Genomic DNA, 27,305 nt, shown 5'->3' with positions numbered 1-27,305 from the left:
AAGCCGTAGGGCATTGGTTAACAAACTTAATCAACTTGGTACCACCCAAAAAAATGCATCTAAATAAAAGTTTATAAAACTTGTTTTGGAGCTTGACGAAAACAGCACTCTTTGGTTATCTAGCGCAATTGCGAGTTACTTATTGCTAAACTCATTTATACCACTAAAGCATATAGCTAGCTAGCTAGCTAGCTAGCTATAGCTACACCCTGAAAATGCATTTTTCCTGAATGTCACTATTTACAGAACAGCTTAGGGTTATTGCTAAAATTCCCAAGCAAGGAGGTGACGCCGCGGATGATCCCACTTCCGTCTGTTGGCGGAGAAGAGAACCGGAAGCCCGTTAGCTCGCAAGTTAGCTGGTGGCTGTTGAAAGCCCCACAATGACCTCGTGGGATATATTCCAGCCACAGGAAGCTTTAAGAGGACATATTTTCATGGCTCAAACCTGTAGGGATGTGTATTGTGGGCATAAGAAAGATGTTAGTTGAAGTAGCATCCGTTTTTAGCAAGCTGTGATTTTACACATTCAGCGGATTCGCACACAGCATTTTAGAGAGAAGACACATGATTTTATATGATTCTGAAGCCTCATTTTATAGATAATGACTTTTTTGGGGGGGGGGACATCAAAATGTCTTAACCGAGCCAAACATCACTGCTTGGTGTAAACGGGTATTTTTGGGATGCCTTAACAGCCTTTGGCTATGGAAACTGTCCTCCATTTCCTAATGTCTGATCCCTTTTAAGAAGCTGTAATTGGAACCTACCGGTTATACTGTAAGTGTGATCCCTCCCATCCCCGCTCTTGACAGCTTTAATGCCCCCCCCCCCCCCATCTCCCCCATTTAATGCTACGCCAGACACCCTGCACTATAACAGGTGTCCCTGCACAGTTTTAGGCACAGCCTGAGGTATAGAAAGACACAAGTTGAGTGGGCGGCTGAAGAGCTGATTTGTGTCATCAGTCGGACAGCAAACAGTTCCTATGGGATTGATCTCTCGCGAAGGATAATCTGGCTAATCTTGTAACCAGGGTTGATGGACTCCGCCTCTTTCTGCTCTCCGCTGATACCCGTAGTCCCCCTTCCGCCTCCTTCTCACCATTCCTAAAAAGTAGCACGGATCCGGAGTTTCCGTCTCATTTTTAGTTTGTCAGCGAGCCACCACTCAAGTTGGACACCGCGGACGGCGACTGGCGTTCTGCCAGCTCGCACCTGAAGGCATGTGGCAACCTGCGGCATCACCCGCAGCTGGAGGTGGCGCCGGGAGGGAGCTGGGTTATGGCCACTGTGAGTATTGGACTCCTCGCATCCTTGTAGGGAATAGTGAGAAGCAGATCAGGGTCAGTTATGTGTTTTTTTTTTTTTTTTTTTTTTTGCTCTGGGTTTTTCCCACACATAGTTAGACTCGCTAACGGATGCATTATGGTAATACCTCTAATCCCTGGACGCTCTTTATAATACTCATCTTCCCAGGGTAGACTCTCAGCGCAAATAGTGTGTGCTGCTTCTTTGTATTGGGTTTTCCATTGTGGATTACACAGAAAACGAGAGGATATTTAGCTTTTAATAGTGCCTGGAACCAAGTCTGCTCATTGTCTGTTGAGGCATGGCATCCCACTTTTCTTGAAGGGCAGCCATCAGGTCTTTGAGGTTCTGGGGTGCAGAGTTTTGAGTCTCTACACGGCGACTCAGCCGATCCCACACGTTCTCAATAGGTTTCAGGTCTGGGGAAAGAGCAGGCCATTCCATTTGAAAGTACACCAGTCCCCAACAGCCGTTCTCTGATGATGCTATCTTGATGCGCTGGAGCATTGTCGTTTGTGAATTTTGGCCGTTAAGATCCTCGTTAGCGAACAGCAACTTGTGCAAGAAATACCGACACATTTACCAGTTGGATATGTGCATTCAAAAGCTTAGAGGAGGTCACATTAAGTTCACCTGTAAAGGTTTCAATACATTTTAGGCTGGTCCTGAAATTTCACCTGAAAGTCAAAATATCCCTAACTTTTTGTGAGTAGTGTATATTTATTTTTGGAATTTCAAGGCTAAAGATTGAGGATGATAGGAAACTGCATGAGAAGCTGCTCATCGATTTTAGTAAATTTACATAATTAACATCCATCCATTTTCTTAACTCATTCACTGCCATTGACGTCAAAAATTCATTTGAACTATTTCTATTAGTTTCACATTTTTGTCCACTTTTGTTAACAAGAGTATGAAAACCTAGAATTTTTTTTTACTGTACATTTTGAACAGATATTAATTATTGAAGTCATGCGATTAATTACAATTAAAACATTTAATCGTCTGACGCCCTTTAATTTTTAACTCTTTGACTGCCAGACGTTTTCAGAAACGGGTTGTCCCCAGTGCCAGCCGATTTTAAGCATTTTGACTGATCTTTCAATGTCCATAGAAAATTATGTGTTTGGACTATGGAAACACACATACTACCAAATGAAAGATTGGACTCTCATCTTTCATCAGAAAAAAAAGTTTGTTTCTACCTTATTCCGTTTTTGAGTAATCAACAATAGAAAATGGTTAGTTTCACCTCTGTTTTGAAACAAACGTCTTTTAACGTCTTTGGCACTCCTCCATAGGATTTTACTTAACGTTATTTAACGTTTTTGGCAGTCAAAGAGTTAACATATTTTGTCAAATGAAACTATGAGACGGTACAGTACATATACGTTAGTAATTCATTTATTTCTATTATTTCAAGGCGGCCTCATGTATGTCTCAGTCAGGCATGGTGGGGAGTGGTATGCATATCTGCATCACAGTTGCGGTTCGGGGTTCAAATCCAGGCTCTGACCTCTGCCCACCAGCACCCCTAGTAGGACAAGCGGCATAGAAAATCAATGGAAGTCTCAGTCAAATACTCACTTGTGGTCTCAATTACGGGGAAGCCTTCTTTTTAAGGGAAACCCCCCCAACCCAACATGTGTTGCTTCGTCCTTCACTATCTGTTTGTCTCTCAACACGCTTCCCTTCTTATTTGGCCCTCTCCATCCTGCTTTCCTTCGCTGTTGGCATCTGCTGCCCGTCAGCCAGCATCCTTCCGTCAGCGCTTGCTCTGCTTTTCTGCTTTCCTCCTTCCTGTGTTTTAAGAGATGTGTTGGGAGGTGTTGACGTGAGCTCGCTTGCACACATACTGTAGTCGGCCAATTATCAGGCATCTGTGTATTGTGCTCTTCTAGTGTCCTTGAAAGAGCCATTGTGTTGATGTGAAGTTTTTCCTGTTAGTCATTGTTTTTCATATATATGCTTGTATAAAAAGAAAATATTGTACTCATAAAGGCTTTGGCGATGCACGCTACATTGGATTATCTATGTTAGTCTTGGCAATATTGATGGGCCCGCCCTGGAATCTCCTTTGTTGTGTTAGTGCTAATGTGTTATTAGTGTGTAGCCTGTACATGTATTGACTTGGTTTGTTGAACTTCTGACATTTGTCAATAACTGTTGCTAATTAGTTGTACCGCAGTGGCTTAAAAATAACATACACCTCACAATGGATTGATAAAATTGGCCTGTCCCTACATCATGCGGGAGCAGTGCTGCATTATTCCACCTCAAGACTGAAAATTTGTATATGTATGTATGTATATATATATATATATATATATATATATATATATATATATATATATATATATATATATATATATATATATATATATATATATATATATATATATATATATTTTTTTTAGCCAGCACGGTGGCTGAGGCAGCACGGTGGCTGACTGGTTAGCACGTCCGCCTCCCAGTGCTGAGGACGTGAGATCGAGTCCGGGCTTCGGCCTTCCTGGGTGGAGTTTGCATGTTCTCCCCGTGCTTGCGTGGGTTTTCACCGGGTACTCCGGTTTCCTCCCACATTCCAAAGACATGCATGGCAGGTTAATTGAACACTCCAAATTGTCCATAGGTGTGATTGTGAGTATGGTTGTTTGTCTCTGTGTGCCCTGTGATTGGCTGGCAACCAGTTCAGGGTGTACCCTGCCTACTGCCCGAAGCCAGCTGGGATAGGCTCCAGCACCCCCGCGACCCTTGTGAGGAAAAGCGGTCAAGAAAATGGATGGATGGATTTTTTTTTTTTTTTTTTTACAATAAGTGAAAATAGTAAGGTTAGCTACATTTGTTTTATTAAAAAGGGTTAGCTGTCATTTGCTTTTGTAAAGTATAAAATGCTTTTTTGTCTGGTCAGGGGATTGACTTGAGCGCAGACTGGACAGCTGGTGCTGGCAACGTGTCCTACCATATTAATCAATGATAGTGTCATAATTTTTGTGTGTGTGTGTTAAGATAGCAATTGAACATGTCTTTTGGGGTGGCATTGCCGTATAGCATCGCAATATGAGGCGCGATACCAGCTTGAACGATGTGGCGTTGGAATTTTCTTGGTTTGCTGGAAAGAAGTACGTAATTTTGGAGAGAAGAATCCTGCCCAACTGCAATGATACTGTAGACTAGTAGTTGGCTACCACAGTATTAGAATTATCGTCATTTGGAAATATGCTGTAATCTAGCTACATTTAATCGGTTGTATCCCTCTTCAAACAGTGAAATGAAAGCAATGATTAGGCTTTAAATTCCACAATGGCAAGCTCTAGTATTTACTGTCACAAGACATGAATGGAACGTCACATGCCATTAAATAGTGCGCAGTCTAGTGAGGTTTGCGCCATAAGGATGTATATGACAGGGCATGACAACTGTTTTTGTTAAATTGTGCATGTTGTTCGGATACATTTTACAATGCTGCTGGAAATCTCATTAGTTTATTCCAACTAATGACAATTTGACTAATTTCCTGTGTTGCACCACAATCTAACGCTACGATTACAAGGTGGAGTTGGTGTGGGTCATGATTGTTATTATGCAGAGGAGTAATCTGTAGACTGACCACGGGCTATTAAGTTTGTTCATTTTATTTTCAGCACTTTAGACTTGATTTGTAACAAGTTATTTTTTACCTTTAGGAACACATTCAGTGGTTTCCTCTAGGTCACAAGGTCCAGATGTCAGGTCACCCTTGGTGTGTGTGTTTGTTTGGGAATGAGTTGCATGTGTGTGTGGGTGTTTAGTTCCTTGTTCTTTATGAAGCATCATTATATTTATTTATAGTATCTATTCAATTACTCCCTACCTTACCTACAGTATTACGATAGATAAATGTTGTGTTTCATAAATATACACCAAGGTTATAAATATGGATTTTTCATGATACATTTGTTAGTTTTTATTCCATTTTAACTTTTAACTTAAAAAAAATATATATATATATATATTTTTTGTGTTAGTTTTTATTACTTTAAAATTTTATTATTAGTTTTAGTGTTAGTTTTAATTTTAGTTTTTATAGGATTGAGTATTTTTGGAGTGCAAGATTAAAAAAAAAAATGCAATAAAATAAAGTAAACTACGATTGCCAAATGACTGTTCGCTCTAAATACAGTTGCCAAAAAGAACCCAATTTGGGTCAAAACGTGCTACTTGGGTCCATTTGACCAGACTTTCTGAGGTTTTGTTGTGGACCCAAATTGGGTTATTTTTTGACTCAACTGTTTTTAGCATTCTACCTTTTTTTTCTTCCTTACAGCTGTAAAGTAATACAGAAATAAATTTGAAATTAATCCTGAAAGCTCTTGTATGAAATTGACAAATATAAAAATTAAGGACATTTTCACTAGTAATGTAGTAAGATTTGTTTTATAAATGTAAAATGTAGTTTTGGTAAGTTATTTTTTATTTTTTGTAGATAATATGTAATATTTTAAACCACATTCCTAAGAATACAACACAATTTTTCTGCGATTATATGGTTTAATGTAGCAACCTGTAAATTGGCCTCATTAATAGTCTTGCAAATCATCTCACAGCAAAAACCTCACAGACTGTTTGGGCGGATCAGGCTATGAGTGAGCTGATTTGTGCTGTTTGTGTTAAAAACTTTTTATCAACTTTTTATCTCAGCCCTGTCTCTGCCCTGGCCTCCACATCGATCCGCTCGCTGCCTTTGTGTGAAAAGCTTCATTCTAGTGAGTCTGTCTGTATAGATGGGGAGGTCATGGCTGCAACTTTGTCTATTTGGGGGTGATGTTTTTTGTTTTGTTTTTTAGAACTGTTGCATAAGCCCGGTTACTTGCGCTTGTAGTTAATTTGTCGATTATTGCACTAAACAGAAACAGAAAAAGGGTCCACTGTTGTAGAAAATGGAGCAGAGGTCGTTCATCTTCTTTTCAGGGAAAGTTTGTGTGTTCACTCGAGAGTTCACCACGGGGCAGAACTTTGGGGTCAAAGGAGTTCACTGGTGCAAGTTGTTTGTGTTATTACAGCCGCGTGGTTTGAGGAAAAACTATTGTCTTGTACGGTATATTAGAGAAATGAGACTCAAGTGCTGTATCCTTTCTTGTCATTTCCAAAAGAATTATTTTATTGTGGCTTTTGAGCGTAGTATATGTGTGATACATGGGGTTTATTTATGTAATTTATTCAGCATGCATTTTTATCCAGACAAATTTCCGTTTGCAATTTTGACCTGGCAGCAGCACCAGAAATAAAAACAAATACATAGACAACAAACTGTCATTGTGATAGTGACATAGTTACATAATGCATTTACATGACATCATGGCACATGGTGAATATCCTTCCTTCCATCCATCCATTTTCAGAACCGCTTATCCTCACAGCTTTCTTCGGCTGGTAAGCAGGCTACAACCCTGGTTTGGTCGCCAGTCAAATATTCTTAACTGGTTAAAAATATGTGCAGCGAAACTTTCACTAACTTCTTAACTCTTTGACTGCCAAAAACGTTAAATAACGTTTAGTAAAATCCTATGGAGGAGTGCCAAAGACGTTAAAAAACGTTTGTTTCAAAACAGAGGTGAAACTAACCATTTTCTATTGTTGATTACTCAAAAATGGAATAAGGTAGAAACAAACATTTTTTTCTGATGAAAGATGAGAGTCCAATCTTTCATTTGGTAGTATGTGTGTTTCCATAGTCCAAACACATAATTTTCTGTGGACCTTGAAAGATCAGTCAAAAGATCAGTCAAAATGCTTAAATCGGCTGGCACCCACGGCATCCCTTTTCTGAAAACGTCTGGCAGTCAAAGAGCTAAAGGGTGGTATTGGGATAAATGAGGATTTGTTGCAGCGTATTACAGTTGTTACAGACCTTTATGGCACCTCTGGACTGTATTATTCTTGTATAAAACAACATTAGCATAGAAATAGGAGTTCAGAATATTGAAAGAGAAATGCTCCCATCGCCCAAAATACCATTAAAAACAAATTAGCGGCTCAATTAAATGCAGTCACATTCAGTGGCTGAAGTTTAATGAAGTACATTTATTTATATATCCATCCATCTGTCTTATATTTAGTCCATCTATCGATCTGTCTCCACAGAACAGGCGCTTCTCAATTGGTGGTCTTTGCCAGACTGTGAGATTACATATGTGTAAGATCGTGTTAGCTTTTTTAGGGGGGAAAAAAAGAAACAGATTCCGCGCGGGACATTGCCCCCGTCATCCATCAATCTGTCCATCCCTCTCTTGCTGTCTGCCTCAATCCCCTCCTCCTCCCGCTCCTCTTCGGCCTCCCACCTTCTTGACAGCTGGCCTGCTGAGCTGCACATACTTACCCAGGCATAAGAGGATTTAGTGACACAATTGATCAGGCATCAACCTCATTTAGCAAAGAAATGAATGTTTATCGGGCGCCGCTGTGGTTCTGCGCTGGTTTGCGTGAGGTTGGGGGCGATCTGCGTTATCTTCCACTTTGAAGCAGCGCAGCGCTCGCGGTTCATTTGTTAATTACATGTCCGCTCAAGGTAACGAGCTCTGCAGACTGTCTGCCTGATTACTTTAGAGTTGGTTCTGTTCTCTGTCCTTTGGTCGATGACAGATAGGCAAACATAAATGGAGTCACGGAGCCAACAGGTATTGGAACAGATGGAAGTTTAAGATCCGTCGTTGTAAGAGCTAATCTGGTATTTATTAAGGCACGTGTTGTTTTGGACTCGATCTGTCGCTACCATCCCTGAGCCCACTCCCACACTGTTCTCCGGAGAGGAGATATTATTAGTTAGCGGGCCGCGGGCTTATTGAATTACACCACAGTGGAGTGCTCCATCCAGCTACTGGTGTAATTAACAGTGAGGGATTTGGAAGGTTTTTCAACCGGTGATGTTTTGTTAAACCTGTTGATCACCACATCAGGTGGAGGTCTTGGCTAATCCCACCAACCCCCCACCCACCCACTGAAAGTTTCTTCTAAGGGTGTGACAAAAAAACGGTTTGAATCAGAAAATTGGTTTCCACCTGAGCCGTACTGAATCAAATCAGAATCCCACTGAAGCGAAGGGAATCGAATGATTCCAATTTAAAATGTAACCTAGTTGTATCGCACCCTGTGCATTAAGATACTTATCAAATCGTCTTTTATTGGAGAGATGTACACCCACGCCATCAAATGTTCAGAGTACTGGAATAGTAATCATTGTTAAAAATTCTTAGTCATTTCCCCCCCACACACACATTTTAAGCATAATCGGAATTGATTTCAATCCATTTTAAGCGGAACTGTGTTTTCTCTGCGTGTCATTTGGTGAGTTGTACTTCCCATGGTTGCAGGCGTTTCTGGGAATGATCCATGTAAGCCAGGCCTGCAAATAGGGCCTCTTTTTGAACATGGTTCGGGAGTTTGGCAACAGTTGACCTTTGATTTGCAGTCAACGGGTGGCCTTCACTGCTCTCGTCTGTTTGCTGTCAAATAGATGCTTGCGTCCTCACAGCAATATATTGGTTTGGCCTGAGTCCATCAGACAAGAATCAATGGAACAAATCTGGACTGGATGGTTTCATAAGATGAGTCTATGTCCTCGATGCTTGATAATGCTCTTTTGTGAGATGTGCGATGGATGACGACCTAAGAGTAAGATGCCTCTTTGTATGGAGGAGATGGAATCATCCCTTGAGGTGGTTTGTTTGAGGATAGAACGCTTTTCTTGACTAACTTGGACTACTTTTGCAGAATTTGAACTTTAGGTGCCAAGCACCTTCAAGCACTATTTGAATGGCCTAGTGTGAATATGCCCTCATGCTTGTGATTATATATTTTAGGAATACTGGGGACCTTCGACCTTAAATAGTAAAATGATGTAATTTCCCTGAAATGTCCACGCACACGTCCGTCAATGTTTGGATATTATGAGTTGTCATGTTGGCTTAAAATTAGTGATAGGCCGATATGTTTCTTTCTGATGCCAATACCGATTATTAGTAGGCAAGGAGCAGTAAAAGAAAAATTATTAGCATCAAAATTAAAAAAATTAAAAAGTGTTTAAAACAACTTTTCAAACATACAGAAAATAGGCAACTTTGTTTTTAAATTTGAACAAAAAAAATAAGTACTTTTTCAAAGTAAATAAAGTTTTCCAGAATTTTAACGTACCGACTGAAATATTGAACTTTCACTTGTTTTCGTTTTAATTTTAACAAAAGCAAAAAGTGCCGGAAGTTTCCAGAGTCAGCAGCATCTCTTGTAAAGTGCGTAAAAGGTTTCAAAAGATGCAAACAGTGGAAAAATTGTCTGAACATGTTCAAAATTTCGTCAAAAAATCTTTGCAACCTTTTACAAACCCAGATGAAAACCCCAAATTCACTAAGTTCGCAAACATTCGCCGCTCAGGGAGGATTCCAGCTTTATCGGCCTTCAGATTTGTAAAACTTAAAATAATAATCTCCAACTCTCCTTCCATTTTGATCATGTGGGTCAAAGCTGTGCATTCAGAAATAGTTGTGTAGATTCAATCAATTAAAGTGACTATTTTTATTCAACCCACTTGCTAGAAGCTGCTCTTCCTCGCCCCCAAGCCAAAAACCCGTGATTAGCGACTAGTCGACGCTGTAAATGTCAATGTGGAGTAGTAAGTGGACAAATTGACTCGTTTTTACAACCCCTAGTATAGTATATGCATTCACCAGTTGAGAGCAGAGCTGATTTATTGACCGTCATTATGAAAACCGGACTGAAGAAGCCCTTTTCAAATTCACACACTCCTCTATCTTGTCACGTCTGGTCTCAGAGGATATTGATGCATGTGAGAGCGTGTTGCCAAATTGTTGACTGAGCTCACGATAGCGCCGCACTATTTGTCAGACTCAGCACTTCCAGAATAGACTACACCTTTACCAGGCCCAATGAGAATTTGTCACGCACATAAAGAAAAGTGTCAGTGTAGAATGAAGACGGGGCCGTACACTGCCCGTCCATTATATAACCCTTTCGCATTAATGACTCTGCACTCCCGCTCTCGTCGAATGACATCGTGCCTTTTGTTGCATTGTTAGCGCTTGTATGTGGAGGGATTCTGTTGTATCCGGTCTAAGAAGAGGGAAGTCCCGATACATATTTGCCTTCCGGGGATCACTTATGGCATACTTGGAGAATGTGGGAGCTGGTCAGTGAGGGAATGGAGGCAGTGGCTTCTGTACTAAACAGGAAGTTGCTCAACATTTGTTCTTTAGTTTACAGTGAGGGAGTGAATGGCCACTTGGAGGATTTCCTCACTTTCACAACACTTTGACATATGCCATAAGCCAAATTAAGAAGGACGACTTTTTTGCTGATGGTGCATAATACTGGTATATTAAAAGACATAGTGACCGCTCTGCATTATTACTAACCATCACGCGCTGGGATAGTGAAAGTGCACAAGAGTACATTGTTGAGGTGTCACACAGAAGTCAGCAGTATTTTACGGAACTGATACAAATCACCATCCTAATTATCAGATTTTTTTTGCTGCCATCGTTAACAATTGACAGACTATTGAGAGTCCTGGAAATGTTATTCATCTGTTCCAGCCTCCCACCATAGCTCTCAATAATATTATACTTTGTACAAACAGTACTTAAAGTAGCACTAAGGAATTTTCAAACTTAATAAAATATTTTCATAACTCTTCTGATGAAACATCGACTTAAAACTAGTTGAATGGTACCTTTTCCATGGCCTGAAGGGGTCTGTATCATTTTTACTGGAACTAAGCAACTTTGAGAAGGATGGTAGGAACACTGCCACCCAAAAAAACTACAAATGTGCTGACTGCTTTACAGCATAAGTCACTTCCCCCTTTACCCATTCGTTACAAAGAGAGAAGTCCATTTGAAAGTCAACGCTCGCAGGGGTGAGCTCATGGGAAATGTGGTCTTCCTTCAGGCATAACATTACCGCTTTTGTCCATATGGCGTCGCCAAAATCATTATAAACTGAAAGTTCCTAAGTGTTGCTTTAAATGGAATGTGAGCGAAAATAGACCGCCAGCTCACAAAACTCACGGAATTACCAATGCTTTTTGGTCGTCTTTTTCTCTTTCCATCCGGCGTACCGCTCCGTGTTGCGCTCCCCTCCGCTCCAGCCTTAAAGTAGCAGCGGCTAAGATTTAGGATCCCCTTGGCCGCCGCTACAAAATGTATGTAGAGAAAACGCTGCATTCCTGAAAGTTTTGTAATACCGCTGTGGATGCTATTCTTTAGCTCGTCTTACCTTTTAAGAGGTAGCATTAAGCTAATAGACTTGTAAATCAAGTTATGTGATTGTTTAACTTGTTTATGTTTAGTTTAACAGTAAACTTCAACTGAAAGTAGCAATAAACAGCTTGCAGCGGTCTCGTTTTTGAATGAGGCTCATTGTGAAGTAAACTGAGTTGAGTTTTTACGGTGTTAGGTTTCATTCCTTTTGTAATAGTTACGGCTTAAACGATTATTATAGGCAATTATAAAAAATAAAAAAAATGGGTGTAAATTTGTTGCAGTTTGTCGCTATTCATGGCAGTGCTCAGTCCCTATCCCCTGCAAATTGTAAATTAATGTGCTGAATTTACCAACTTTAGCACTGATGATGCAGATTGCTTCAAATCACCTGTCAGAATCAAACAACTGCACTGTCATTTGAACAAGCTTGCATGCTGTCACACCCATTTGACATTTGTATCACATGGCTCATCATTAGTAGCATCACCCCCCCCCCCCAAAAAAAAAAATATATAAATAAAAAGTTGATGTATTTGAGTCACAGACATTAGCCCTGAGACGAGTGCAGCACATGGCATCCTTTACGCACGGCATTAACGCCGGCTGCTTACATTGGCGGTGGCACGCGCTGGTTCAACGCACGTGTTTGTATTTGTGGTAAGTGAAGTTGGTGACAAACAAATGGCCTCACAGCTATGGAACATGCATGAAATTACACACAGTGCATCCCGTTACCCTGTTGACTGACAGATTTCCTAAGTAGGTCATCTATGCAAATGCCAGGCCTGTCAGTTCACATCAATAGAAAGCAAGGTCAGCACGACGGCACCAAAGTCAGGAAGGCCTCACTCTGTTTAGTGTTGATAAGAATATAAAGAATATAATTTCATGCAGTTTTTTCATCACAATCATTTTTGCTGTAACACTGCGCAATGACAAACACTCTTTCAAAACACCATAAATTAATATATTTATATAATATATATAGTAAGGACTATTATCGAGTGGATAATACCATATAAAGTGTTTTTGTGCTGCTGTTTTGCTTAGCAACAACATTTATTTACAGTACTTTGTTTTTTCCTAATAGGAAAGATATTTATTTGAAGGAGGCATTGGCACTATTTGAGGAAATACAGTACAGCAACTCCTATTTATTAGGCTTTTATTGAAAAATTTTTCATTTGCTTGTTGCAAATTGGTTCATTGTTACGTACCAGGGAAAAAAATCAGCAATAAAGGTATTAATGAAACATTTGACTGTTTTTCAATACTTTGTCTTTTGGTATTTTGTTTGACAAAAAAAAAAAATCAGCTGATTTTTACTTATTTTATTTTTTTAGGAGGTTTGAATGTCTTTATCTTTGTCTTATATTGTAATGTGTTATTGTGTGAAAATGCTCCTCTGTGAAAAGCTTGAATACATTCACTCCCAGCCATTTTCACAGAAGCATTCCCCTTCACTCCCGGCTGTTTTACTGGATTTTGACTGATTTTGCAAGGCCCACAAAATATTGTGTTGTACTGGTATAAAAACCTACCAAAAGAAAGATTAAAGTCTCTTCTTTCATCAGGAAAAAAAAGTATATTTCTATCTCTTTCCGTTTTGCAGCAATTAGCATTAGAATATAGCTAATTTTCATCATTATTCACAAATCTATTTAGAATTCTGAGTAACTGAGGTTATTTTTCAGCATGGCCTGATTCATTTCTTATGCTCTGCTGCCACCTGCTGGCCGTTTATGTAATAACTACCATTTCTTCAACCGTTCTTTGCAGTTGACATCAAAGCCTTCTTCTATATGCCCTAGCATTAAAAAAAAAAAAACATTTATAAATACATCTTTGGGTCACAACATTTAAAATAGAACGTATTTGTACGTTTTTGGGAGCAAATGAGTTAAGTAGCTTACCGCCACCCCAGTGTGAATGTGTGAGTGCATGAATAATGTATCCATTCCATTGTAAAGCGTCTTTGAGTGCCTAGAAAAGCTCTATATAAATCTTATGCATTATTATTATTTATTGTGATGTCTCAGTCCAACCACTAGGGGCACTACGGAGAAGAGTCTCTAAATGGCGATCATATATAAGAGACAAATACTGTAGTATAGTATACAATGCTAAAAGAACACCCGGCGTGCTTGGAAACACACACACACACACACACACATCAATAAAAAGTCTGCTTTGATTAAATCCAATGCGTTTTTTCCATCGAGAGATTACTTTTTAAAATAATTTTAAATCAATATATTTCATCCAAAAGGCCAAATGGCCGAGCACAGATTGACGTAGAATAGTACAAATATAAATGTATGTATCGATGTGGTGGATGAATTTCTACACAACGACCTGCAACCCTGCAGAGAATGGATGGGTTCAAGACGACAAAATCTTCCATACATATTTGTATATCAGGATCAAAATCTTTCGTTTCTTCTGAATCAGCATTTTCACTAGTGTTACGTAATCCATTCATGTATTATTTTTTTTATTGCACTTGACTTTGATTCACATTGTCTTAAGACACGCCCTAATCGAACACTCCTTTTCCTTGCAGACTCGACCGGGCCAATGAGCACGGCCCATTCCCACCCCCACGCCCACGCCCACGCCCATGCCCACGCCCCGCCGATGGGCGGCATGGTGGGCCACCCGTCGGTCATCAGCACCTCCAGGCACTTGCCGTCGCCCATGTCCACCATGGGCTCGCACATGAACGGCTTGGCTTCACCGTACTCCGTCATCACCTCGTCTATGGGCTCGCCCGCCGTATCGCTGCCGTCCACGCCCAACTTGAACTTCGGACCGCTCGGAAGTCCGCAGGTGAGGGGGAAACCGCCTCTGATTAGATGCTGGCGTTATCTCAAGACATTGAATAGAGTTAGACGTTTATATATGTATATATTATATAAAGTATAAGCCTACCAATTTATATATATATATATATATATACAGCAGCTTTCAGCAAATCTATATGACAAGTTCACGGTGTCGGCGATATGCCAGAGACCTGCTCTAACATATTACATATCGCTCTTAAAATAGTGCAGCGGGTTATAATATGAGTCCTGTGTGTAGAGTGTATCCTGGTTTCTTTCCATCTGTTTTAAACATGTTACCATTTGCTTTTGATTCCGGGAATCTTGTCAGTTTCCATGTTGTAACTGTGGCCAACGTGTTGTTGGACTTGCATACCTTGGCTTTCTTCTAGCGTATTCTCACCGTTTACTGACCTTTAAACTTTGTGGCCCTCGGGGTCATCCCTGCCTCTGTTGTCATGTGAGCGGACTTATGGCACAGTTCTACTATTAGCCCTTTAATGAAGTACCGCGCGAAAGAGCGAGAGAGCAAAAGAGAGAGAGGCGCAAGTGAAAAGAGCAGCCTTTATGATTGTGTATTTTTTTTTTATGCTCTATTTACCTCTGTGGCTGCTGCCTTTGTGTTTCTCTATCATCCAGTTTTGTAATAGTTCTTCATGCGCCATACATTTTGTGCATCACTTTTTTTTTTTTTTTTTGCTATATGCAATATATGTAAGCATATGATGTGTGTCAGAAAAGTTGCAGCACTAGGGTATCAAAATATGTTAAAGGGGGAAACCCTATGTAGTTATGGATGCAAATGTAGCTTTTCTGACGCTCCTTGTTTATAAAAATAATAATAATGGCAACATTGCCCCAAGTTTGCCCTCCATTATCCTGTCTGGCATAATGAATTATGACAGCGAGCTAATGGAGGTTCAATTACCACAGAAAGTTGTTGAACGTCCGCAAACAGAGGCCAGCGCTGCAGACAATACGCTCTACATACAGTACGTTCCAATGGCTGTATAGATCCAAGCCTGTAGGGACACTCGGGGTTAATGCCAACTGCCAAGTCATTATGTCATTGGGTCATATAGAATACTGTACATCCTACTTTGTTCTCTGGTCAACTGAACTTCATGGCCACAAGTCCAATATTGTCCCGGGTTCATTGTGGGCATTTCAGCTCCCAACTAGTGCAAGCTATGTTATTACATTTTGACCAAATACATAAAAATGATCAACTAATATACCTAGAACGTCGGGACTGTAACACAATCTGTCCCAGGAGATTGTTTAGACCTTCTATTTATTTGGATTTTAACTCATTCACTGCCATGGACGGCTATAAACGTCAAACATTTATTTGAACTATTTCTATTAGTTTAACATTTTTTTCACTTTTGTTAACAAGAGTATGAAAACCTAGTTGTTGTTTTTTATTGTACATTTAGAACAGATATGAAATTTGTGATTAATCGCGAGTTAAAGCTTTAATCGCCTGACGCCCTGAATTTTTTAATATTTTCTTCTTCTTTTTTTAATTAGTTCACTGCCATTGACGGCTATAAATGTCCAAATTTCATTTTAACTTTGTTTTTTTTTTCTTTTTTTTTCCCACTTTTGTTAACAAGAGTATGAAAACCTAGAATTTTATTATCGTACATTTAGAACCGATATAAAATTTGTGATTAATCGTGAGTTAACTAGTGAAGTCATGCGATTAATTACAATAAAAAAAATTAATCGCCTTTTGCCCCTAATTTTTCAATGATTCTTTTTTTAAATCCTTTTTTAAAATTAATTTATGGCAGTGAATGAGTTAAAATAAATAATGAAATGGAATCAAGGTGAACACATCGCCCGATTAAGTTAAGGAAAATACCAAAAACAGTAAAAAAAAAAAAAAAAACTACATTATTGAATTTTGGGCAACTTGTTTAATTTCACAGATTACATTTGTTAATGTTTAAAATCTGTTAATGTTTAAAAATTCTTTAACAAATAAACAATACTGTGCTCTTCGTCGTACCACAGACATCTGTATAATGTAGATTTTATTAACTCATGTTATATAAATCATCACAAACTTATTACAGCTATCAAACAGTTTTTATGTCCCGTCACTGGTCTGAGGCAATACTTAAAAGACACCTTAAGTATGTGGTAGTGATTAAAGCAAGCGCAATTAAAATGTAGTTTAAGTAAAAGTGACAACAGAGAGAAGATTCGCATGCTGTACAATATAAAGTACTGTACTACTGTAAAGTGACCTTAGCACGCAAGAGCAGTTATGTAGCTTTAGTTTAGTGTGTTTCATCTCAAATGTCAAAAATACTTTTTAAAAAAGCATTAAATGCACAGCAATCCAAATAGCCCGCCTATTTTTAAGCAAAGGTTAAATAATTACAGCATCAATGGAAATCAATGCATTTGGTCTGTAAATTTCATCAATGACTTGTTGCCATGACCACCATAGTCAGCGCTACAGTACGACAAAAGAAAGAGCTGCTAAGTGTTGCCAAGCTAGCAGCTTTATTGCCAAATATTTAGTGACTTTTCTGACAACTCCGGTGGCTGTTTTTCAAAGACGCACTAGCGTGGCGCCTTGAGATACGAGTGAGCCGACTTATGAGCGCTTCAGGATACAATTATATAAAATAGACATCACTGTAGCAACACATTTAGCAATTTTTTTGTGGTGTTATTGGAGACATGTGCAGACTCTGAAACTCACTCCAGAGCAGATGTTCACCCCTCCAGGTCCAGACTGTCAATGAATTGCATATTAATTTAGCCAGCATGCCATAATAATTGTTTATTGCCACTTTGATGTTTAAATAGTAGCGCTAAATTAAATGTTCTCGCTCTTCATTAATCTAAGCCATAGGAACAATGGAGATGCATATTCATATTCATGTGCGTCCTGCTGTATGTTCTTCACAGCATGTATTGCATAAAGAATGTATGATGCATCAATAATCCAATACACGGTGCTTGTCTCCGTTTAAAGCATGTTGTTATACGTCTGGAGCTGAATGGAAACCCGAGCAGCCGTTTAGAATCTCATTGTGTACGCGGGTGAAATGAATTATGAGTGAAATCTGTGGACGAGAAGCACGAGCCGCTAAAAGGGGGCGGGGCGGATGCTCATTTAAGTACAAGTGTCTTCCTTGGGGCCACTTTCGGACGGCGAGCAAAGCTTACGGGAGGCTGACAAGAAAGAATCCCATCGCATGTTCGCCTCAGCCGCAAGGTCACCGTGGCGGAGGTCTGGGATGAGTCCACCATTAGGCAAGCGTCGGAGGAGAGTGCACGTTGTAAATAAGTGATGGGAAAAGCCTGAGGTGATTGAGACGCACGCGTGTCCTTTATGTCACACCGCATCAAATATATAGGACAGAAGTGCATTTGTCGGTCAACATTTCCAGCTGCGATGCAGATGTTTACATATAAACAGAAGGGGGGGAAAAAAACTGCTGCTTGGTTCTTGTCAGCATAAGGGGGTCAAAGGACAGGATCATGATCATGAAAACGGAATTGTTGCAACTTAACTCATTCACTGCCATTGACGGCTATAGACGTCAAAAATTCATTTTAACTATTTTTATTAGTTTAACATTTTTGTTTCCATTTTTGTTAACAAGAGTATGAAAACCTAGATATTTTTTTGTGCATTTAGAACAGATATAAAATTTGTAAATTAATTGTGAGTTAACTGGTAAAGTCATGCGATTAATTACGATTACAAATTTTAATCACCTGATGCCCCTAATTTTTAATAACCTTGTCTTTAAAAAAAGTATTTTTAATTTTTTATGTTTTTTTTTAAGAAAAAATTATTAAAAATTAGGGGCGTCGGGAAATTACAATTTTTAAACGTAATTAATCGCATGACTTCACTAGTTAATTCACGATTAATCACACATTTTATATCTGTTATAATACAAAAAAAAAATCTAGGTTTTTATACTTTTGTTAACAAAAGTGGGGGAAAATGTTAAACTAGAAATAGTTCAAATGAATTTTTGACGTCTATAGCCGTCAATGGCAGTGAATGAGTTAATGAAGAAAGAAAAACTGTCAAATTGTTATGGGTCTGAATATTACGTATTCTTGTTAAACGTTTTGTTTCTGATATTGAAAGTTTAAATGGCTGTTTAATGGGGACGTATTCAAAGGAGCTAATTTTTGTTCTGGTAAATGTTATATAAGAGTCACTATAATGACAGGTTTACGGTATTTTCGCTAATTTGACTCCTTGTTTGTTGTTTTTAATTATTATTTATGTTGCTCACTTGTTTTCAAGTCAAAATGTATATATATCGACGCCTTCTAAAAATAATCGCTCAAGTCATTTTTTCACATTTTTCAGGAAACACAAACATTTTTAACCATTTGCATCATGAGGAGATGATTTCGCCAAGAAAATATTTTTGGCCCAAAAATGGCAATTATTTTAAGAGGATGACGATATTTTTTATTTGGGATGGGCGAGTACCAATACCAGGTATCGTATCGTGCAAATACCAGGCCTTATTTCAAGGTATTGGTACTCGTGACGTCTTCTGCCCTTTTTACGATCAGGAACCAGAAATTAGAAGAACAGAAAATTGCCATTAATTTCATACAATTTTAAGGGAAAATGCTATATTGCGGATATATTGGTTTGTCTTTAAAATTATTTGTCATTGTTTTTTTGTTTTTTTTATTTTATGTATCAAAAGGATTTATGGTATTGGTACTTGGTATCTGTGGTGACTAATCAAGAATTGAGTGCTTGTAATGGTATCGATCTGAAAAAAAAGTGGTATCGAACATTTCAAATTAGGGCTGTTTGATTATGAAGAAAATATGAATCAGGATTTTTTTGCCAAATATCAAAATTTATAGAAACATGGTCTACGTATATAGAATTTTTTAACCTAATTCTGGTTACTTAATTCTGTCTGTTAGCGAGAGCCACTACATCGTGATAACTTACATTGATGTTTCTGCATTTGGCAATTTATTATTATATTATATTATTAGTATGGGATTTTTTTTTAATGGGCTTTGGGTGAACTGATGAATACACACACACTCACACGCATGCACGCATACGCACACGCACATACACATACTCACCCACATACAAAAAAAAAATATATATATATATATATATATATGTGTGTATATGTATATATATGTATATATATTTAAAAATAATAATAATAATAAAAAAAACATTTATTAAATTTTTTTAATTTATTTGTTTTTTTTAAAAAAGGAGAGCAATGATGATGTCAAATCGAATGAACAATACTGAGCTCTCCTGGAAAAAAGAAAAAAAATGGATTTTTTTGGGGGGTAATAATTGAAATCACGATTAGTAAAAATTATTAGTTCCTTTGAGATCAAACAAAATGTATAAAATTTGTATTAATTTTTTATGATTATGCTGATTTTGTAATTGTGGAGTGTAATAATTCACATTGTAATTTCGATTAATTGCACAGCCCTAACTTAAATTTATGTCTCGCTTGAGTAAAAAAACAACAATAAACAAACTAAGAATTAAAAAGAAAAGCAGATCAAATGATTTTCATTTACTGGTAAAATCTGTTGTTAGGTTCTACTTTTGAACAATCATCAACACGGTATGACTAAAAGGTTGGGAACCTCTGGCAAAAGGGACTACCAAGCTAAAAATATAGCCGCTATTAAAGCAATATTTGTCCAGTGAATTGTGCCAAAACGTTTTAACAGAAAGAGTATCTTTACAGTATATACTGTATTATATTGGCACATCTGCCTCACAGGGGTTCAATTCTCTGCTCAAGCCTTCCTTTGTGCATGCTTTCTCTATTCTTGTGTTGTTTTTTCTCTGCAAACTCTGGCTTCCTCCCACATTCCAAAAACATGCACATTAGGTTCATTGAAGTTGTCCATAAACATGAACGTGAATTGTTGTTTGTCTTATCTGTGCGCTGCAATTGGCCGGTGCACTTTTGTGAGTGCAAAATCATTTTCCTTCCTTGTACTTAATTACGGGTACTTTGCTTTTATTATTAGCATCATCTTTCTTTGCTCATCGGCTCAATGACTGATGTGACATTTTGGATCCAAACTTTAAAGTGAGCTAATGTGTGTGCAAAAGTCATCAAACACTTACTCAACGGCTGTCGGTAGACCCTGTCACCATCGCAGGATGCATAAATCTGAGCTAGCACTTCCTTTTGCCGCTGCTTGAGAACGAAACTGAGCGACCATGTGACCGGCCTCATGTGCCTCTCCCAGACTTAAAAACATTAAGAAAAACCTGCATGACAGGCCTCCCAGAGAAGTCGGCTCTCCCGCTGAGTGGGCATGTGACACACTTTCACAATAAAATTGTGAGCGTGTTGTTGGCTGAAGGCGTGCGGGGGGGGGCGGGAACACAATAGTGAGCAGAAGACCAAGTGAGTAAGAGGGAAAAAAACAGGAACTCGTCACAAGACCACCTAACACCATTCACTCTTACTTCCCCTCCACTTCCTGTTCCTTCGCCAGTTCACTTCAATTGACTGCTCTTTCTTCATTTGCGCTCCTCAGATGAACTCCATGAACAGTGTTAGCAGCTCAGAGGACATCAAGCCCCCGCCGGGCCTGCAGAACCTGGGGAGCATCAACTACCAGTGCCCGAGCCCGGGCGGGATGTCGAAGCACATCTGCGCCATCTGCGGCGACCGCTCCTCAGGTAACCGAGAGGGCAAGACGCTCAACGCCGGACTTCCTTCAGCTAGCGATGACGCGGTTTCCTTTTCGTACGTGTGCAGGGAAACACTACGGCGTGTACAGCTGCGAAGGATGTAAAGGCTTCTTTAAGAGGACCGTGCGCAAAGATCTCACTTATACTTGTCGAGACTGCAAAGAGTGCCTGATCGACAAGCGCCAGCGCAACCGCTGCCAGTATTGTCGCTACCAGAAGTGCCTGGCCATGGGCATGAAGAGAGAAGGTAATTGGGATACATTATTATCGGCAACATCAAAAATAAATATATAAAATGTATAGAATGTCATATGAAGTACAGATTTTTATTTGTAGCCACAAGCAGCTATAAAAAGTCTACACACCCCTGTTTAAATGCCAGGTTAATGTGATAAAGACCAAGAGAAATCATTTTAAAACGTTTCCCCTCAATGAATGTGACTAATACCAAATCCATCTCAGCAAAAAAAAAAAAAAGTATTTGAAAGTGGAACAGCTATAAAAAGTCTACACACCCCTGTTTAAATGCCAAGTTAATGTGATAAAGACCAAGAGAAATCATTTTAAAACGTTTCCCCACAATGAATGTGACTAATACCAAATCCATCTCAACAAAAAAAAAAAAAGTATTTGAAAGTGGAACAGCTATAAAAAGTCTACACACCCCTGTTTAAATGCCAGGTTAATGTGATAAAGACCAAGAGAAATCATTTAAAAACTTTTCCCCAAAATTAATGTGACTAATACCAAATCCATCTCAACAAAAAAAAAAAAAGTATTTGAAAGTGGAACAGCTATAAAAAGTCTACACACCCCTGTTTAAATGCCAGGTTAATGTGATAAAGACCAAGAGAAATCATTTAAAAACTTTTCCCCACAATTAATGTGACTAATACCAAATCCATCTCAACAACAAAAAAAAAAGTATTTGAAAGTGGAACAGCTATAAAAAGTCTACACACCCCTGTTTAAATGCCAGGTTAATGTGATAAAGACCAAGACAAATCATTTAAAAACTTTTCCCCACAATGAATGTGACTAATACCAAATCCATCTCAACAACAAAAAAAAAAGTATTTGAAAGTGGAACTGCTCATATAATGTGGTTGCACAAGTGTGCACACCCTCTTATAACGGGGCTGTGCCTGGGGTTTAGAATTATCCAGTCACATTCGAACTCATCATTTTAAATTTTAGCAGAACATGTTTCTTATCACTCGGGCAAGTAATATTCGTCAGCGCCTACAAACCCCACACTCGGTGGGTGGTTGCGGGTCCACGAAATGTCAATCCTACCATTAACGGGGTCCCTGGGGAAAAAATAGTTGGTGTGGCTCTGAATAACCCCAGTTCCACCTGTCCTGAAATTTTTTTCTACTTACTAGCAAATGCCTGAAGATTTTGTGCTAACATTGACTGCCATTCGGAATTGTTCATAAATCCCTCCTCCTTGACTAAGGCCTGAGGTCTATTTGAAGAAAAACAGCCCTAAAGCATAATGCTGCCACTTCCATGCTTCAATGTAGGTGTGGTGTTGTTTTGGTGTGTTTGTACCGAACTCACCTCTTGGAATTATGGCCAAAAAGTTCATCCTTGGTTTCAGCAGACCATAACAATATCTCCCAATCACGTAGGAAAATGTATTATGGTTGAATACATTTTGGCATGATTTATTTTATTTTCTGATTTATTTTATGTTGTTGTTATTATTATTTATTTATTTATTTTTACAAAAATCTGGCATTTGACTAGGAGTATGTAGATTTTTCATATCACATTACACCTGCCTATTTGAACACGGTTGAACTAAGTAGGAGCCAATACAAAAGCAATGGTGAGCTATTAAAAAACATTTTCACATATTTGTCATACACAATACTTAATGGTGCGTACTGAATTGCAATAAATTTGAATCGGGTAGAGTTCATTTATTTCGGGAGTTACGGTTTTATTAGTCATCTAATCTCATTTCTGTATTACAAATACTTTTGAATGTTTTTTTTAATGTAAAATTAAATTGTAAAAAAAATGGTGAATTAGGGGTTTTCATCATACAAGCTTATGTTTACAAGCTACGTCTACCTTATGAAGGGAACACTGATTGTAGTGTAACTGCAGAAATCTGACTGTGTGCGCATGCTGTAGCGGTACAGGAAGAAAGGCAGCGTGGGAAAGAGCGCGGGGAGAATGAGGTGGAGTCCACCAGCAGTTTCAATGAGGAGATGCCCGTGGACAAGATCCTGGACGCCGAGCTGGCGGTGGAGCCCAAAACGGAAACGTACTCCGACGGCAGCCCCGGCAACTCTGTAAGCATTCACCATAGTTATGGACGCATTAGCAGTGGCACTACATTTGCCACTAACAACAATGTCATGTTCATGACCCTAAAAAAATGACACAGAAAGGGTCAAAGGGTCCAATTGGTACACTTGATTTTTTTTGTCCTGTTTCTCTTGGTCTCGATTTCCAAATGATCACATCCGAACTTGCGTGAATGATTGCTTCACGCCAGAGCAGAAATTCTTGCGATATTCCTATTGATGTGATCCAAGATTCTTCAGGCTTGCCAAAAACTTGTTCGCAAGTCTCGGGAGAACGTCACTGTTGTGTAAAACACCCCAAATTAGGCCTTGCTGCGCAAATTTTGTGTTGTCTTGACTTTTGTTCTGGAATGCCTGCTCAGCCTCCCTCTTTATCCGCCTTTAGACCAACGACCCCGTCACCAACATCTGCCAGGCAGCGGACAAGCAGCTCTTCACTTTAGTGGAGTGGGCCAAGAGGATCCCCCACTTCTCGGAGCTTCCACTTGATGACCAGGTCATCTTATTACGAGCAGGTAACGCCATCCTGTGTATAAATATGTATATTTACTCAAGGGGATACAGGGGACAGCTAGCTTAATGCTAATATACAATGCAAAACACTATTGACAGGCTAAAAATAACTAGCATGCATGTCACGGTAGTTATAACGCCAGCTCGCTGTAGCAGCCCAGTTAACCCCTGTGCCTAAATGATGGCCATGTTGGGAGGGGCAACGTTCCGTTCAAAGCCAATACATTGACATTGAAATTAAGTTGTAATTTGCTAATTTCTCAAACCATTTTCATCAAGTTTACTTTTTTTGTCAATGCTAATACAATCAAAATTATTTGCTTCCAAACCACAAATATTTTTGATGAAGTTGCCTTTGCATGAAATGTATGTGAAATGTCACAATCAGAACAAAACTTTTAATTGGCCCCTAAGGTGTGGAGGGCTGATTCATTTAGTATATTTCCTTCTCCATTAATAGGTGTGTCGCTTTTTAAAACAATACAAAGTAACAATGTATTACACATTATACACACAGTAACATTTAACAGCCAAGCTGCTCATGGTGGTTGCTGGTCATCCTGAGGCAGGCGGTCTATTTAAGTCTCTTAACATTCACTGGACATAGTTACCAAAAATAGCCCATAAGTCCCAGCAGTGCATTTGCAACTGTGACAGCACTGACCTCTGCCGGTGAAAGATGTGCCTGCATGAGGTAGTCATATGAAATAGAAAAAAAAATACTGCAGTATGAGAATATGGCTGTAATTCTATGAAAATGAAGTTGTAATTTTGCAAAAATCACCCTAACAAAGCTCCCCCCGCCCCCCAGAGAAAAATAAATTTATTAATCTTTGGGGGGGGGAAAGTGTTCTAATAACAAAAGTACAAATTGTGTTGCAGAGGCTTTATTTAAAAAAACTGTTTCAAAAAAATTGAAAATACAATTTAGATAAAAATTCATAACCTTTAAAGAATAAGTTTTGTTTTGTATGTTAATCTTTTTTTTTTTTTTTTTTTTTATAACCGTATTTTTTTGTGATAATTTTCTGAATTTTTTTTATTTGGTCCAGTCACTCTGAAAAGAACTGTATTACGAAAAACAATATTTTTTGCAAGAAAAGCACACACACACACACACACACAAAAGTTGTCTTTTTGGTAAATATCTTGTAATTTACATAATTTACAAGAAGTCTTGACCCCCACAAAAAAAGTTGAAATTGAAACTTAAATGTTTTTTATTTCTTAAAGAAAAAACAACAACTTTATTCTCATTGTCTACTTTTTCTTCAGGGTGGTCCTAACAAATCCAGATCAATCTACTTTTTTCCCCCCTTATAAATGATGCCCTTCAACTTAATTGTTCTTCTTCTTGCAGGCTGGAACGAGCTGCTCATCGCGTCCTTCTCTCATCGGTCGGTGACAGTGAAAGATGGAATCCTGCTGGCCACGGGCCTCCATGTCCACAGAAGCAGTGCCCACAGTGCTGGGGTGGGCTCTATCTTTGACAGGTTGGGAGCAAATCACACACACACAAAAAAAGGGGTGGGGGGGATATTGATGAGGTACTTTTCACATCAACTCTCAGATAAGGTTTAGCCAGTAATTTCAAAATTATTATTTACCTAATGTTTGTGGTACTTTTAAGTTGATAAAATTATTTGATATCACTGCAGAGTCCTGACAGAGCTGGTGTCCAAAATGAAGGATATGCAGATGGATAAAACAGAGCTGGGCTGCTTACGAGCCATTGTCCTTTTTAACCCAGGTCTGTGCTTCTTCATCCACTCACCTTTTTACTTTTGACAGTCTACTTCACAGCAGTTAAAGATAGCTCTGATAGAGCCCTAGAAAAAAACTTTTATACTTCTAAAATTATTGAAACTAAGTAGTGATTATTTTGAATACTGCTGTAATTTATTATTAGAATTATATTTTAACAATTATTCTTAAAGGGATACTTGACTCATTGAGACATTTTTAGCAGTAAAAAGTGAATATTTTGTCCAGAATGAATTTGATAACTTACAATTACAATTAATACCTTAAAAAAAACTACATTTTCCACCTGCTGTCAATTGAAGATGACATCACCCGTCACCAATTATGGCTCACCTTTTTTCTGGGTTTGCTTGATTGGTCATTACCTACTTCCTCAGCACAGGTGATGTCATCTTCAGTCGACAGCAAGTGGGAAAAATAGTTTTTAAAAGTATAAATTGTTCATGACAAATGATGAAGTTATCATTAATTCTGGACAAAATATTAACTTTTTACTGCTGAAAATGAGTCAAGTAATATTTAAAATAAGTGCTTCTTTCCTGTACCGCTAGAGGGAGCCCTACACAATATGAGTGCAGTATCATAAAGAGTTGAGAAACAGTAGTTCCAGTTCAAATGTTTTTAGTAGATTAGCTTTACATATAAAAATGTAAATAAAGACATTTAAAAAAAAAATTTGAAATATGAGAATTGTAATGTTTCGAAACCTCACAGTCTTTAATCCCTGTGGCTGTTGCTGCTGTTGGGTGTTCTTGTGTTGATTCAGATGCGAAAGGTCTGTCCAACCCAACGGAGGTGGAGGCACTGAGGGAAAAGGTGTACGCCTCACTGGAGTCCTACACCAAACAGAAATATCCAGACCAGCCTGGCAGGTGGGAATCACCATTTCTGATTTTCGTAGTATGAAGCCTTTCAAGTGTCTATAATAAAATTCATCATGTGTTGTTTTTGTGTTTCAGGTTTGCCAAGTTACTGTTGCGTCTGCCTGCATTGCGCTCCATCGGCCTCAAGTGCTTGGAGCACCTTTTCTTCTTCAAGCTCATCGGGGACACGCCAATCGACACCTTCCTCATGGAGATGCTGGAGGCGCCGCATCAGATCACATGACCCCTGTCAAACACCCCTTGTCAGCAATATGAAGATGGACTGGGGGGAGGGGGCAAAAAAGGACACTGCAATTGTAAAGTTGAATATTTTATAACAATTAAAAACAACAACAACATTGTAATTAAATACAAAATGCAATTTCAAGACTGCGGTGAAGACTGAGTACAAGCGTCCCGGTCGGTAGTTTTTGTAAATAGATCATTGCAACTGTCCATTTTGAAAGCATCCCTGTGCATTTGAGGATAAATCAGATTTTATTCATAGAGTAAATTGTATCAAAGGAAATTTTAAGTAAAAAAAAAAATGCATTTCTTAAAACACAAGTATTCTTACAGAATAAAATTATTAAGAAATACATTTAAAACTCTGTCATGTCTATATGTCCTGCATATACAATGAATACATTTAAACGTATGAATGGGCTCTTTGCCCAAATCCACTACTTCCTGAACTCAGTACTACTCCTTCATTTCCTGTCTTTCATGATTGGACAAACT

General features: G+C 38.6%; 1 protein-coding gene across 2 annotated transcripts in view; it reads left to right on the top strand.

The window, feature by feature from the left end:
- rxrgb (retinoid X receptor, gamma b) overlaps nt 1-27,165 on the top strand; it is a 34,341-nt gene extending 7,176 nt beyond the window's left edge. The window contains exons 1-10 of one of the 2 annotated variants that reach the window (XM_077584551.1): nt 1,061-1,292; nt 14,127-14,392; nt 20,947-21,091; nt 21,171-21,350; nt 23,249-23,409; nt 23,810-23,939; nt 25,298-25,430; nt 25,596-25,687; nt 26,468-26,573; nt 26,661-27,165. In XM_077584551.1, coding sequence (XP_077440677.1) covers nt 1,226-1,292; nt 14,127-14,392; nt 20,947-21,091; nt 21,171-21,350; nt 23,249-23,409; nt 23,810-23,939; nt 25,298-25,430; nt 25,596-25,687; nt 26,468-26,573; nt 26,661-26,808 — 1,428 coding nt within the window. In that variant the 5' untranslated portion in view covers nt 1,061-1,225 and the 3' untranslated portion in view covers nt 26,809-27,165. Of the gene's footprint in view, nt 1-1,060; nt 1,293-14,126; nt 14,393-20,946; nt 21,092-21,170; nt 21,351-23,248; nt 23,410-23,809; nt 23,940-25,297; nt 25,431-25,595; nt 25,688-26,467; nt 26,574-26,660 lie in introns of those variants that run through there. The other variant, XM_077584552.1, reaches the window with a different exon arrangement.
- The last annotated feature ends 140 nt before the right edge of the window (nt 27,166-27,305 follow it).

Source organism: Vanacampus margaritifer, chromosome 13, assembly GCF_051991255.1.
Source record: "Vanacampus margaritifer isolate UIUO_Vmar chromosome 13, RoL_Vmar_1.0, whole genome shotgun sequence".
NCBI classification, from domain to species: Eukaryota; Metazoa; Chordata; class Actinopteri; order Syngnathiformes; family Syngnathidae; genus Vanacampus; species Vanacampus margaritifer.
Note: the sequence above shows the minus strand (reverse complement) of the source record. Positions and strands in the feature narration are given on the sequence as shown.